This window comes from Staurois parvus, unplaced genomic scaffold (genome assembly GCF_062004578.1).
Source record: "Staurois parvus isolate SC_StPar_1 unplaced genomic scaffold, SC_StPar_1.0 ptg000548l, whole genome shotgun sequence".
NCBI classification, from domain to species: Eukaryota; Metazoa; Chordata; class Amphibia; order Anura; family Ranidae; genus Staurois; species Staurois parvus.
In genome coordinates, this window is record NW_028318344.1 from 5,001 (window position 1) to 19,433 (window position 14,433).

The 14,433-nt window shown below is 42.1% G+C and overlaps 1 protein-coding gene across 1 annotated transcript in view; it reads left to right on the plus strand.

The window, feature by feature from the left end:
- The window catches only part of LOC149451108 (C-Jun-amino-terminal kinase-interacting protein 4-like), a gene marked incomplete at its 5' end in the record, with an annotated part of 69,545 nt that overhangs the window by 2,550 nt on the left and 52,562 nt on the right, over window positions 1–14,433 (plus strand). Inside the window, 2 exons of the mRNA XM_089690934.1 lie at window positions 3,349–3,479; window positions 13,549–13,602. Coding sequence (XP_089547060.1) covers window positions 3,349–3,479; window positions 13,549–13,602 — 185 coding nt within the window. The remainder of the gene's footprint in view (window positions 1–3,348; window positions 3,480–13,548; window positions 13,603–14,433) is intronic.

Genomic DNA, 14,433 nt, shown 5'->3' on the forward strand with positions numbered 1-14,433 from the left:
TTTGAAACTTCCTATATCACATGTCTGTGCGTTGGGCTGTATATCAGCAATATGATGAAGCTGATACATTTCCATTAAGCAGTTGAGTTGAAAGCTGCATGCTATAAGAACTGAATTTTTGAAAGTTTTCAAAGAATAATGAACATGCAAAAGGATACCAATACATACGGTGTGCACAAAAACAGTTTATGATAATAGGTTAATCTTTGCAGGTGATTCCTTGCACTTCCTTGCCCAACCTGCATGGGAATGAGCGGTGCATTCATTAGGTGTCAGTAGCATACTGAGTGAGGAAGATGGGGGGGGGGGGGTGTCCTATGTCATGATAGCTATTATGTACTACAAGCCACGCTGACACAGATCCCCATCTCCCATCTTTATCCTACTGTATGCTGTTCGCAACAAATTAATATTTAGAAAGGGGCTTAGGGCTAGCAGTTGCAGCCGCTTCCATGAACTTTTACCACTGAAAAATGTTTGTGTATACTGTATTTACAGTATATTATGCAGAGAATGCCATACAGAGGTGGTTTAGATGTAAAACCTTGGCTGCATAGATTCATAAACTATTTCCATAGGCTTGGTGCTGTGATTTCACAGACCCACAGCATTTTATCTGCACCACTCTACTGTGTAGAGTTTACATTTCTCTCTTGTCCATCAAGAGACACAGGTAGTCTTAAATCTCTTATATTACTACTTAAAGGAGGATTGAACACTGGCACAAAAAAAATTGTAGACCAGACCAAAGTATAACTCCTCCTATCACCATCATGCCTCCTTTGCTAGGGCGAACACCTTTTGATTTAGGACTTTTTCTAGCAACTTTTTTCTCCTCAATCAGGATTTATTATATTGCGTACGCTCACTCTGCTGCCTAATTTCTGCCAGAGAGCATCAAGGAAACATTTGCCCATTGCTTCTCCTTCTGTAACAGCTATGTGGAAGGTTGATCTAAGACCTGTTCCTATTGTCCTCCTGCAATGACACTTTGTCAAAGGCACTCAGCCCTCTTGTCCAAAGCATTATTTGCTAGCTGCCCAGGTTCCAAGATTACTCGAGGCCTAGCTTCCTACCTTGAGGCTGTCCTTTGCTTACTGCACTTGAAGCTGCAACAAGTCTGATTCTATTTTGAAACCTTTGGCAGTACAAGTAAATACAATAATGACATAACATAAAAGTGATAAAATTATATATAAAGTATTAAGTCCATTCCACTGAAAAATAAAGTGAAAGATTAATGAAAAAGTCCACAAGCAATGTGTTATGAGTCCATCTTCCCAATCAGGTCACCAAGTGGATTCATGAGCTTTCAATGACTGTAAGAAGCTTGAAGACTTTACTCCACAATACCTCCTGCTTCAAACAAACTCCCCCAATCCACTAACACTCACTAGATTGAATGGCTTATCTATGTAATGAAAAGCAATTATGCTTGTGTTGATATATTCCTCCTTACTGCAGCACTCCTTCCATATTACTTGTGACAGCAAGTAAAAAGTGTACACACTTAGTGGTGAATCTTAATGAGCAATTGCCGCTCAGCCAGAGGATAGGAAAAAAAAGACCGATAGTGTGACTCTGCTAAAATCCACATTTATTCAATCTCCAATAAAAAACTACTCACAAACATGAGTTGAATAACATCCCAACAATGATTTCCCCGTAATGCTGTGGTAGGTCACATACTAAATCCACCAACAAGCCCTCCTCAGTATAAAGTGTGCTTCCACTTTCCAGATTGGCGGGACATCTATTGGCCTTTACGGATGCTTTAAATTCTTGGATACTTGATGCTTGAGTGCAAGAGATGGTTAACAAGCTTTAGTTTTGTTCTGTCTCTTTTTTTCTTACATCCAGTCTTCTTGGGTCTTAGCACCTGGCCGATCTCAATTGTCATTGATTTCAACCCGTAGCTTTGAATGTTTGAGGCTGGTCCTGGACACTTACTAGACCAGGGTGTTCCTTTCCCAGGAGAAACTTCAAATTCTGAGGTCTCAAGTCTATGTCTTTTGATGACCCTCTGTTCAGCCTTCTACTTCTGTATGAGAGTCTTGGAAATGATGGTGGCTACTTTCAAGGCAATCCTGTTTGCTCAGTTTCATTCAAGAAATCTGCAGCGCAACATTCTGTCATCGTGGGATAAATCTGTCCTGTCTCTAGACAGATCAATTCATTTGAAAAGGACCAGGCTGTCCTGGCCTGGTGGCTTCAGACTTAGTTTCTCCCCATGTTTTTGGAAAATCCTGACAATGGACACCAGCCCATTGGTCTGCATGGGAATCCTAGACACTCTGTCAGTACAGGGGACATGGTCTTTGCAGGAATGTCTCTTCCCAACCAATATACAGCAAATATATGGAGCTTTGAGCGATTTGGTCTGACCTGTTGTCAGGTCATCCGCCTCAGATTTTGTTGGACAACACCATGGCAGTGGCATACAGCAATCATAAGGAAGTAACAAGAAATTGGTCCGAGGAGAGCAAAATGTTTCAGTCAGGGTTGACATGCCCATTGTAGACAATTGGTGCACATATTTTCTCAGTTGGCTCAATTTAGACAGGTTTGCTTTTCAGTCACTGGCCATAACGGCATGGCTGTTGAAGCTTAAGTTATAATGGACAATGGCTTCTCTGAAAGTGTTATCCTACTTTGCATATTGTAAGTCTAGGGGCTTTCACCCAAGGATTTTATCTGTGGGATGGAGTCCTTCTTCATTGTAGTTGTGCATGGACCATGGTTTGACCCTTTGTACTATCAAGGGCCAGATCTCCGTTCTTGCCATTCTTTTCAAGAGGCCTTTGGCTTTCCACTCCCTGATCAGGACACTTGTGCACTATACACTTCCTCTGGCCAAATCCTTTCTACCTCTGAGGGATTTGGATTTGGTTCTTTTGGTGCTTCAGAAGCCCCCATTTGAGTGTTACAGACATCCTCTCTCTGCTCTGACTCACAAGGTAGTGTTCCTTGTTGCTATCACCTCAGCTAGATGAGTGTCTCAACTGGCAACTTTATATTGCAGAGAACCTACTTTGGTTTTCCAAAGGGACAAGGTATTACCTAATGAGGACATTGCCCTTCCCACTTTTGTTTTCAGTCCCCAGGTTTGGAAGACTGCCCTAAAATATTTTTCTTGAAGTACATTGAGGCACGTTAGTTTTCTTTTTTTAGTTTTTCATTAATAATTTGTGCAGTTGACTGTCTTTGCTGACAGGCTTTCAGGTGTTTAGGCACTTGTATAAAGACTGAGAAACAATGTAACATCATAGAACATTGCTGTGCTAATAACTTTTGTGGAGAACCTCATCAAAAAGGGGACTAAAAAATGTCACCAAAACTATTTCCTAGGTTGATATTCCAGCAGCTCAAAGAAAGAGATTCACCAGAGCAGAAATGGCTCGTGTGCTGATGGAGAGGAACCAGTACAAAGAGAAACTGATGGAACTGCAGGATGCAGTACGCAGGACAGAAATGCTCAGGTGATGACTTATTTAAGGCTGAGGGTTAATTAACAGGAGGTTGTATATAATTCAGAGATTCATTAATTAAATTAAATTCAGAACATGTGCTTATGTGCGTAGGAATAAAACTTCCAGTGTTACGTTTTATGTTTTTAAATGCATGTACAAATATTGCTTATCTTTGAAATAGAAAACAAAATCCTATTATGTATTATATGCAGTTGCTAACATTTAAATTCCTATAATAATGCAGGCCATAGACGGGTCGTTTATCGGCCGAATTTTCATCCGCATGAAAAATCGGCCAATAATCATGCCGTTAATGGGGCCAGCCCGTAAGACGTTTTTCGCGGATCTCCTCATTTATTTTTATCGGTCATGCTGGAAAATCCGCGAAAAACAACTGTTTTTCGTGGACATGGGTGGCAGCATCGTCAACGGGGCCGACCGATTTTTCGTTTATCGGCCGATAAACGGCCTGTCTATGGCCTGCCTAAATCTGCCTACCTGCTCAGAGCTTTTGCTTTTCATCCAGACATTGCAGTAGAGCACCAATCCACCTACTGCTTTTTTTGCGTAGTTTGGTGATCTCATTGCAGGCTAGATCTTTCTCTTGGGCATCTTCCTCCTAGCACAGTTACAAGAAATGTTTTGTTAGTGTAATTTCATCCACTTGAGTGACATGATCTGCCCATCTATGTCTGCTTTGGTATATGGTTTTACAATTTGAAAGTTGCCAAACAATCAAAATTGGTTCTGCCTTTTTTGTTTAAATGTTGTGCCATACATTTTTAAAACTTTCTGTGCAACTGCTGAACCCAAGATTACACTTCATCTTGTTTTGAAAGTATCCAGATTTCAGCTCTGTACAACACCTTGGTCAGAAGCTATACAGCGAAGCACTTGATTTTTTTCCTTTAGATAAGAATTTGGATTTCACAATTTCTTTGTGAACAAATGACTACTCTCTGTGATACTTGTTTGGACAATGGAACTTAAGTACTTGAAGCTTACATCCTTTTGGAATGTTGTAGTTGCCAAGGGTAATATATGTGTGGCAAACTATAACCCCTTTCTGCTGTACCTGTTGCCTTCTTCTTGTTAATCACTGATCCCTGTCATCTGGTAGACTTCTGAAAGGAGAAGAAAGGATTGTTTAGACCAGACATAGTGAAGATTTTCATTAGCAGCAAAATCCAGTGGCTTCACTGGTTTATACACCATTATTCCTTTGTACTGGGTGGTGAGTTTCAACTTCTCTAAAGGGCAAGGTTTAAAGTGGTTGTAAAGGCTCAAGGTTTTTACCATCATGAATTCTATGCATGAAGGTAAAGAATCTTCTATGTGCAACAACCCCCGCCCATAAAAATACTTACCTGAGCCCCATTGCGATCCAACAATGTGCACGAGAGCCTCGACTCTCCAGGGACTCTCCCTTTTCATTGGCAGCAGGGGGAGCAGGTGACTCCCGCTGCTGTCAATCACAGCCAGTGCGTCAATGAGGAGAGAAAGGTGCTCCATAGATGCTTGCTGTTGGGGCTCTTGGCAGGAGAGAGGAGCCAGGGGCACCTGGAGGGGGGGGGGGGGGGAGCGACCTGAAAAGAAGAAAATCGGGGCTGCTTTTTGCAAAACCACTGCACAGAGCAGGTAAGTATGACATTTGATGTGAAAAATGTGCTGCACTATATCATATAACAATATAAACAAATATACCGTATTTGCCGGCGTATAAGACGACTTTTTACCCCTTGAAAATCTTCTCAAAAGTCGGGGGTCGTCTTATACGCCGGTATACGGCATACTGACACTTTTTAGGGGGGCGGCGCGTTGCCGCCGTCGCCCCCCCCCTTCCCCCAATGGAAGGGACACTAAGTACAGGGGTGGGCAGCGGCTGTTTCTTACCTGGTTCCGGTCCCACGACGATCCGGTCCAGGAAGCGCGGCTGCGCCTTCAGTTCGGCCACTGGATGTTCGTGCGGCTGCTCGGCTCTGCCTCCTCACCAGTGATTGGCCGCCAGAACTGTAGCTCAGGAAAGGCACACAGGCGGCCAATCACCGGCGAGGGGGTGGAGCCGAGCGGCCCCGCGAAAATCGAGTGCAGGACCAGCAGGTAAGTGGTCAGTGTAGAGGTGCTGCTGCAACCACATATGCTGGCTGCAGCAGCACCATACGAGAACAGGGTCAGCAAGTGTCAGTGGGAGGAATAGTGCCCCATCATTGGTGTCACTGATACCAATGATGGAGCACTATTCCTCCCACTGATACCAACGATGGGGCACTATTCCTCCCACTGACACCAACGATGGGGCACTATTCCTCCCACTGACACCAACGATGGGGCACTATTCCTCCCCCCCACTGACACCAACGATGGGGCACTATTCCCCCCCCCACTGACACCAACGATGGGGCACTATTCCTCCCCCCCACTGACACCAACGATGGGGCACTATTCCTCCCCCCCACTGACATCAACGATGGGGCACTATTCCCCCCCCCCCACTGACACCAATGATGGGGCACTATTCCACCCCCCACTGACACCAATGATGGGACAACCGAAAAAGAATTCTCCTGCGCTCCAAGACTCAGACAGGTGGCACAAGATGGAACCAGGCCTGGGGAGAACGAACACCACTGCATAAAGGGCTGTGCAGCTCCAAACCAAGGCTGGGGAAGCCCAATCAGCACTGTAAAATGAAATAAAAAACAAGAAGCGCACCAGCCTTGCGCATTACCTCAGCGACCAAAATTTATTACTTGTAAAAAACATACTCACAAACAGCGAATAAAATCAGGCATGTAAGTCCTCTCAGGGACTTGAAGATAACATGAGTCCCATCAGGGGAATAGGTGTTCAGTACAGCTGACGCGTTTCGAAGGGAGTCCCTTCTTCCTCAGAGCTAACTGAACCATACGTGCACCCTCCTATATATACCCATATCTCTGGACTAAAAATAAGCCCTCCCTACCCGGGTTGGGCATTCTCAGGATAGTAGGAGGGGCCAAAATCTCATAAACTAACCATCAATATTTACAATGCCATTAGAGAGAGATATAACATATAAATTATAAAATGAATAAAATACATAGAGAACATAAAAAACCTATATAAAATATGTATCTTAAAAATATATATATATAAAAAAAAACAAAAAACAAAAAAAAAAACAAAAAAAAAAACCATATATTGCATACGCCACTTGGTGTGCATCTAATCCCTCAATTTGACTATGACACCAGAGGAGATAATGGTCTTCCACAGTTATGAAACATTGTCATGTTCCGTGTTGCATTAGTGCACAATGTGTCCCATGGATACTTCATCCAGAGGGCTTGTCATAACGCTGGATGGAAATATAGCGATCAATGTGACAATAATCATAGGTTCTTAATACAGATTGTTAATCACCGGATATTTTGATGGTTAAGTGACCATAGTGTCACAACCCCATGTATATATATATGTCCAACCATATAGTCAAATCCACCCACACTCAGACCTTCAACCCAGAGCTGTGTGTTTTTTGTATTTTCTACTACCAGGCAGCTGCATGCGTTTCATGATCAGATAATGAAGAGGATTAGATCAGAGCTCTTAGATCCACATGTATATACATTTACACACTCACAGACGTATACATCCACACTCCCACCTTCAATCCTGATGCTGTGTATATTTTATATATATAACTAAATATCACCAGGCAGCTGCATGCGTTACCCGATCCATTGATGAAGGGGATTTGTAGTCAGCTGCATAAGGAGGACATGAACTTCCCTCATTGCTTGCTGGTTTACCCTGTGGAACGCACGCTACTGCTCCATGCTCCTAACTGCGCATGCGTGAACCTAACCTGCGCATGTGCAGAAGAAAAAAAAAAAAAAAAAAAAACCAGGGGGGCAGATGTATCCTTATAGTATGAAGCAGTGAGTGGAACAATTATTACTATCAGGGCTAATACTAAATAACCATATTCCTTACACTCAGAACATTCCTGTTGATAACAGTATATGTAATGCTGAATACAGAGAATATATATATAAATTATGTATACATATATATATATATATATATACATACTTCAAATACATTCAATACACTAGATACATCAAATGTATTTGAATCGCAACCTAAAATAGGGATGGAACAGTAGAGGTCACTAATTGTATTCATACTTTCTGGTGACTAAATAAGAGTATGAATCTCCAGGTCATCATTTAAACCTCTAGGGGACAAGGTACCCAATGTGAAGATCCAAAAACTTTCTCTTCTACAGAGTTCTTGGTATCTCCTCCCACTATCTAAGTCCTTTGTGATTGCTTCTATTCCAAAGACTTTCAGTCCATCGTAGTTGCTCTGATGTGTTTCTTTGAAATGACGAGGGACTGAATATTTATCTTTTGCCAATTTTATATTACTTTTGTGCTCGCTAATACGTGTCCTAAGACACCGTGAGGTGCGGCCTACATACAGTAGGCCACAGGGGCAAATTAAGCCATAAATGACAAAAGAAGTCCCACAGTTAATAAACTGTTTAATGGAAAATCTCCTGCCGTCTGTGCTCAAAAAATCTTTTTTCCGATGCCATATGACTCCACATGTGCCACAATTGGGAACGCTACATCTGTAGCTGCCCTTTTGGTCGAATAGCACTGACCATGGACCTGGGTTAGAAGTCTGCTGGTAGTTCCTTTTACGTACTCTGCTAGGCGCTATTATGCTCCTGAGATCCCTAGGTTTCCTGAAAATTAATGTGGGTTTATCAGGAAGTACCTTCCCTAGAGTAGGGTCGTTTTTTAAAATGTTCCAGTTTTTCGACAGAGTGTGTTTGATATCCCAGGCTTTGTTACTATATCTAGTACAGAAACGTACTACGTTTGTATTGCAAATGTCAGTCGTGGTCTCAGAATGGACACCAGCTTCCACGACAGTACAATCTATGGAATTACTATCATAAAGGGCTAAATATTTATTACATGCTGTTTGAATAAGCTGTGCATCATACCCTTTCTCCTCAAATTTCTTTTGAAGGATCAGACTTTGTTCCAAGTAGTCTTTTTTCATAGTGCACGTACGTTGTAGCCTGCAGAACTGTCCGAAGGGAACATTACGAATCCATTGCGGATGATGATTACTCTTGGCGTGTAGATATGAATTCCCCGCTGTGGGTTTGAAATATGTTTTTGAGCATATCTGACCGTTTATATCATGTCTTAATTCAAGGTCTAGGAAGACCAGATTATCATCATCAATAACATGAGTGAACGTGATGTCATACGGATTGTTACTGCAATGTTTAAGGAACCCCTCCAGCTGGGAATCTGTACCGTTCCAGATGATGATAATATCATCAATATACCTTCCATATAGGATAAGGTTTGCACTATAGGGGTTATTCGTCCAGATATAGTTCTTTTCCCAGTACCCCATAAATATATTGGCATAGCTAGGAGCAAATTTTGCGCCCATGGCAGTGCCCTGTGTCTGGCGATAGTGATTATCCAGAAAGGAAAAGTTATTATGCTCTAGGGCAAATTCAATGCAATTATATAGAAATTGCATTTGTGTATAGTGAAGTGATGAATTTGTGGCTAGAAAATGCTGAATGGCTCGAAGACCATGCTCGTGTTTAATGGACGTATATAGAGATACCACATCCAAAGAAAGCCATCTATAACCCTCCTCCCACTTGTACCCTGCCAGTATATCCAGTATGTGACTGGAGTCTCTGACATAGGATGAAAGATTTACCACTATATCTTTTAGGAAGTAATCGATATAGCTGCCTAGATTGCTTGTCAGGCTACCTATCCCAGAGACAATGGGTCTCCCAGGGGGATTGTCCTTATTCTTGTGTACTTTTGGAATGTGATAGAAGAATGGAGTAGTAGGGTGTTTAACAAAAAGAAAGAGAAATTCTTCTTTGGTAAGGATTTCTTCTTTTAGTGCTGTTTCTAAGAATAATTTAATTTTAGATTGGTATTGGACTGTGGGATCATTGGGTAGAATTTCATAGGTTTGGCAGTCATTGAGGAGTCTCAGGGCCTCCGAAATATAGGTGTCACGATCTTGAATGACTAGACCTCCTCCCTTGTCTGCTTGCCTAATCACTATATCCTTATTCTCTTTGAGGATCTTAAGTGAGGTTCTTAGTGGATCTTGTTGTAGATAGTGTCTCTGTGGGGATGCATTTCTATTACAGATTTTCCTAAAATCCGCAAGTACTGTCTCATAGAAAGTAGGTACAAAATGACCTTTGACCCAATGCGGATAGAACAAGGACTTGGGTTTAAACCCCGTATGTATAATTTCTCCCTGAGAGACAGTCGCCAATTCTGTGAGAGAAAGATGTTCTAAATCACTATCCATAAAACCATCTTCCGTGTAGAGGTCTTCAAGAATGTTTAAAATAGGCTTTTCAAGTGAAACGTCTAAGACAGGAGAGTTCAATGGAAGACTTGCACCGTTGGTGCTGTCAGTAGTATTGTCATTTTTGAGGAGAAAAAATCTCTTTACTGTCAAATTCCGAATGAACTTGTTTAAATCCACAAACAGTTCAAACAGGTTAGGTGGATTTGAAGGTGCAAAATTAAGACCCTTTTTCAGGAGTTCAAGTTCTGAGTCGGAAAAAGTCGATTTTGATAGATTATAGATTTTAATAGTAGAGAGGGGAACTTTGCTATTCATCTCCTTCCTCTTTTGGTGTCTCTTTCCCCCTCTCTTCCCTCGTCTCGTCCGCTTTCTCTCTTTTTCCTTGGGGGGATTGATGGTAATGTTTGATCTGCTGGGGCTGCGAACAATGAATGGTTCGCAGCCGCTTCCCTTAAAAAATGGAATTGATTTTGATCTGAATGTGCATTGCCATGCCCATCCGCATCCAATGGTCCCTTAGGGCCCATATAATTAGGATGACCAGATACATGGTTAGAATCTTGGTGAAAACTAGGACAGTTCTGAGCTGTTCTATAATTGTAAGGAGATAGTGGTTCTCTTGTTGTATTTTCATGGGTTAGTGTCCCTTTATCTCCTCTGGTGTCATAGTCAAATTGAGGGATTAGATGCACACCAAGTGGCGTATGCAATATATGGTTTTTTTTTTTTTTTTTTTTTATATATATATATTTTTAAGATACATATTTTATATAGGTTTTTTATGTTCTCTATGTATTTTATTCATTTTATAATTTATATGTTATATCTCTCTCTAATGGCATTGTAAATATTGATGGTTAGTTTATGAGATTTTGGCCCCTCCTACTATCCTGAGAATGCCCAACCCGGGTAGGGAGGGCTTATTTTTAGTCCAGAGATATGGGTATATATAGGAGGGTGCACGTATGGTTCAGTTAGCTCTGAGGAAGAAGGGACTCCCTTCGAAACGCGTCAGCTGTACTGAACACCTATTCCCCTGATGGGACTCATGTTATCTTCAAGTCCCTGAGAGGACTTACATGCCTGATTTTATTCGCTGTTTGTGAGTATGTTTTTTACAAGTAATAAATTTTGGTCGCTGAGGTAATGCGCAAGGCTGGTGCGCTTCTTGTTTTTTATTTCATTTTACAGTACCAATGATGGGACACCATTCCTCCCACTGACACCAATGTTGGGACACCATTCCTCCCACTGACACCAATGATGGGGCACTATTCCCCCCACCGATACCAATGATGGGGCACTATTCCCCCCACTGATACTAATGATGGGGCACTATTCCTGCCACTGATACCAATGATGGGGCACTATTCCCCCCACTGATACTAATGATGGGGCACTATTCCTCCCACTGACACCAATGATGGGGCACTATTCCTCCCACTGATACTAATGATGGGGCACTATTCCTGCCACTGATACCAATGATGGGGCACTATTCCTGCCACTGATACCAATGATGGGGCACTATTCCTCCCACTGACACCAATGATGAGGCACTATTCCTCCCACTGACACCAATGATGGGGCACTATTCCTCCCACTGATACCAATGATGGGGCACTATTCCTCCCACTGATACCAATGATGGGGCACTATTCCTCCCACTGATACCAATGATGGGGCACTATTCCTCCCACTGATACTAATGATGGGGCACTATTCCTCCCACTGACATCAATGATGGGGCACTATTCCTCCCACTGATACCAATGATGGGGCACTATTCCTCCCACTGATACCAATGATGGGGCACTATTCCTGCCACTGATACCAATGATGGGGCACTATTCCTGCCACTGATACCAATGATGGGGCACTATTCCTGCCACTGATACCAATGATGGGGCACTATTCCTGCCACTGGTGTGCATTGGAAGAGGGGTAGTCTTATACGGCGAGTATAGCTTAAACACTAAATTTTAGCAGGAAAAGTAGGGGGGTCGTCTTATACGCCCAGTCGTCTTATACGCCGGCAAATACGGTAGGTGACATAAGAAATAATCACAAGTAAGTACCAATGTGAAAAATATTCAATGTTTAAAAAAATATATAAGTTTCCAGAAATCAATAGTGGAAAAATGTTGCCACATCCAAAGGTAATACTGACTGGAGGAAAGGTATCCTGAAAAATTAGAAAGGACCTCCACCGAATAACACCATGCAGGCTTATCAGATAGCCATGACCCTCTAACTACTGAAAGGTCATGGAGCGCTTTCGTATAATAATCCCGTGGAGGTCTCTTCCAGGGTATTCCTCAGAAATTGTGCTTGAATCGGCGAGTATTTCTACATTGTAACTCTCAAATGTTCATCCATCAGATTTGAAGCATAAATAGAAGAGAATCCGACGAAGTGTAAAACCTTCCACACAGACTTTATTAAAATTGGTAAAACACTCACATATAGCAATATCGCAGCGGCTTGTATATGCAAACAATTTGGCCAGTAAGGAAGATGGCCTTCAGCAGACTTCTGGTTATGCGATGACGTCACAGCAAGCTCTGCCTAAGGGTCTGTTTAAACTGCGAAACTAGAAGTGATGAAATGCTCTTTGCTTCTGGTTTCTTAGACGATAGAGCTGATTGGAGCTGTTTTGGTCTTTGATCAGCTGTATAGTCAGCCAGCAGAACTGCTGGCTGCACTCTCAAGTTCCCCGGTGGGACGGGAGGGCCAGATAGAGACGTGAAAGGTGGTGGGAAAAGGAGGAAGGCCCCTCCCACGGCTTGTAAAAGCAAACCAGTGGCTAATTAGCCGCTAGGATTGCTTTTACAAAAAACAAAAACACACTCAATATATAACGAAAGTCCAGCAACGTATGGGTATGCCGCTGGTCTAGAAAGTGATTGTAAAGGTTTTTTTTTTAATAAGTAACAAACATGTCATACTTGCCTGCTCTGTGCACCGGTTTTGCACAGAGTGGCCCTGAACCTCCCCTTCTGGGTCCCCAACTGGCTCTCTCGACTCCCCCTCCCTTCTGAGTGCCCCTTAGCAAGCAGCTTATTAGTGGTGCACTCATGCGGGCTGGATCCAGAGCCAGGCTGTGTGCATCTATTGACACACACAGCGAGGCTCAGACCCACTCCCTCCTCACAGGATTTTGACAGCATGCCTCCATGTCAAATGAGGAAAGAGAGAGAGAGAGAGAGAGAGAGAGAGAGAGAGAGAGAGAGAGCAGTGCTGCTGCTCTCTGGCACAGTGCTGGATTGGCTTCAGGTAATTATTTGGGGGAAGGGGGCGGTGGGGAGCTGAATAGAAGGGTTTTTTAACTTTGATGCAGAGAATGTAACTTTCTAGATGCAAAGATAATTGATCATAACTGAAAAAAATAAGAAATCTATTTCAAAATTACTGTCTTATTGTGAATTCGTGTTTTGGTTTTGTTTTATACGGAGGAATATTTAGACGACAGGACAATAAGAGGCTTCCACTACTGTCCAAAGGGCACACCATCACAAACATTCGCAAGCACCACAAAATCCTTTGAGTCAAATAAAACAGTTAGGAAATCTATCTTTCTGCCGCTTATTTAGGATAAAGTGATGATAGCAGTGTAATGTAGCAACAATGTAGAAAATGCTGTTTTTTCATTGCAACATTCCTTTGATTTATTAAACTTACTGAGCAGTATTTGTATTTCATTTTATTTCAGGGCCTCCAAGGAAGTTCAGGCTGTACAGATGAAAAAATCCTCTTTCTGGAAAGTGTATGTGTCAAATGTTTACAGAAATTAATTATTTAAAGCAGATAATCAAACACATTTTTAATGCTATTTTTTTTTTTTTAAACTTAGGGAAATAAATTAGATGGATTTCTAAACGGTTGTCATAAACACCTGAATTTGTCATTGTCATTTTGTTGCAATTCTTTGACCAGCAGCATTCACCTTTTGTAACATGTTACACCCATATTCATAGTGTACATGTAACATGTTAGCCCCCCCATCCCCGTTGACAGTTAGCAGGGGATCTTCTCTCCTTGCTAGCTGTCACAATTTTAAAAGAAACGCTCCGCCTGCCTGGACGTGTAATTTATTCAGAGTTCTATGAATGTGAAACTACAAGTCCCAACAGCCTTTGCGGCAGCCGGCTTGCAGTTCTCAATGAGCTACTACGGTGCTGTTAAGAGCTCTGGTAGTTTATTAATTCTTCCTGTCCGTGTGAAACTGCCTACCCGCTCAGCTGCCTGATAGCTCACACTGACAGTCTGCAGGAGTCCTGCATGGCACCAGCGATCTGCTGATCGCTAGTGCAATGCTTTCCAGTCTCCTAAAAAAAAAATAGTAAATGCACTTTTTTTTACCTTCAAAAAATGTGCATTTATTATTTGTTTTGAACAAGTGAACTTCTCCTTTAAGACTTAGAGAAGTAGAACCTGCATAGTCAGCCAATCAGGCGTTATTGCGTTACATAGAGCTGCCAGTCAAACACAGGGAAATTCCTTTTAGGTGGGAATAGAGATGATTTCACAAAGATGATCAAGATGGAGAGAGATTTTCTCCAGCCTGGTTAAAATATATAAATAATCCCTATAAAAG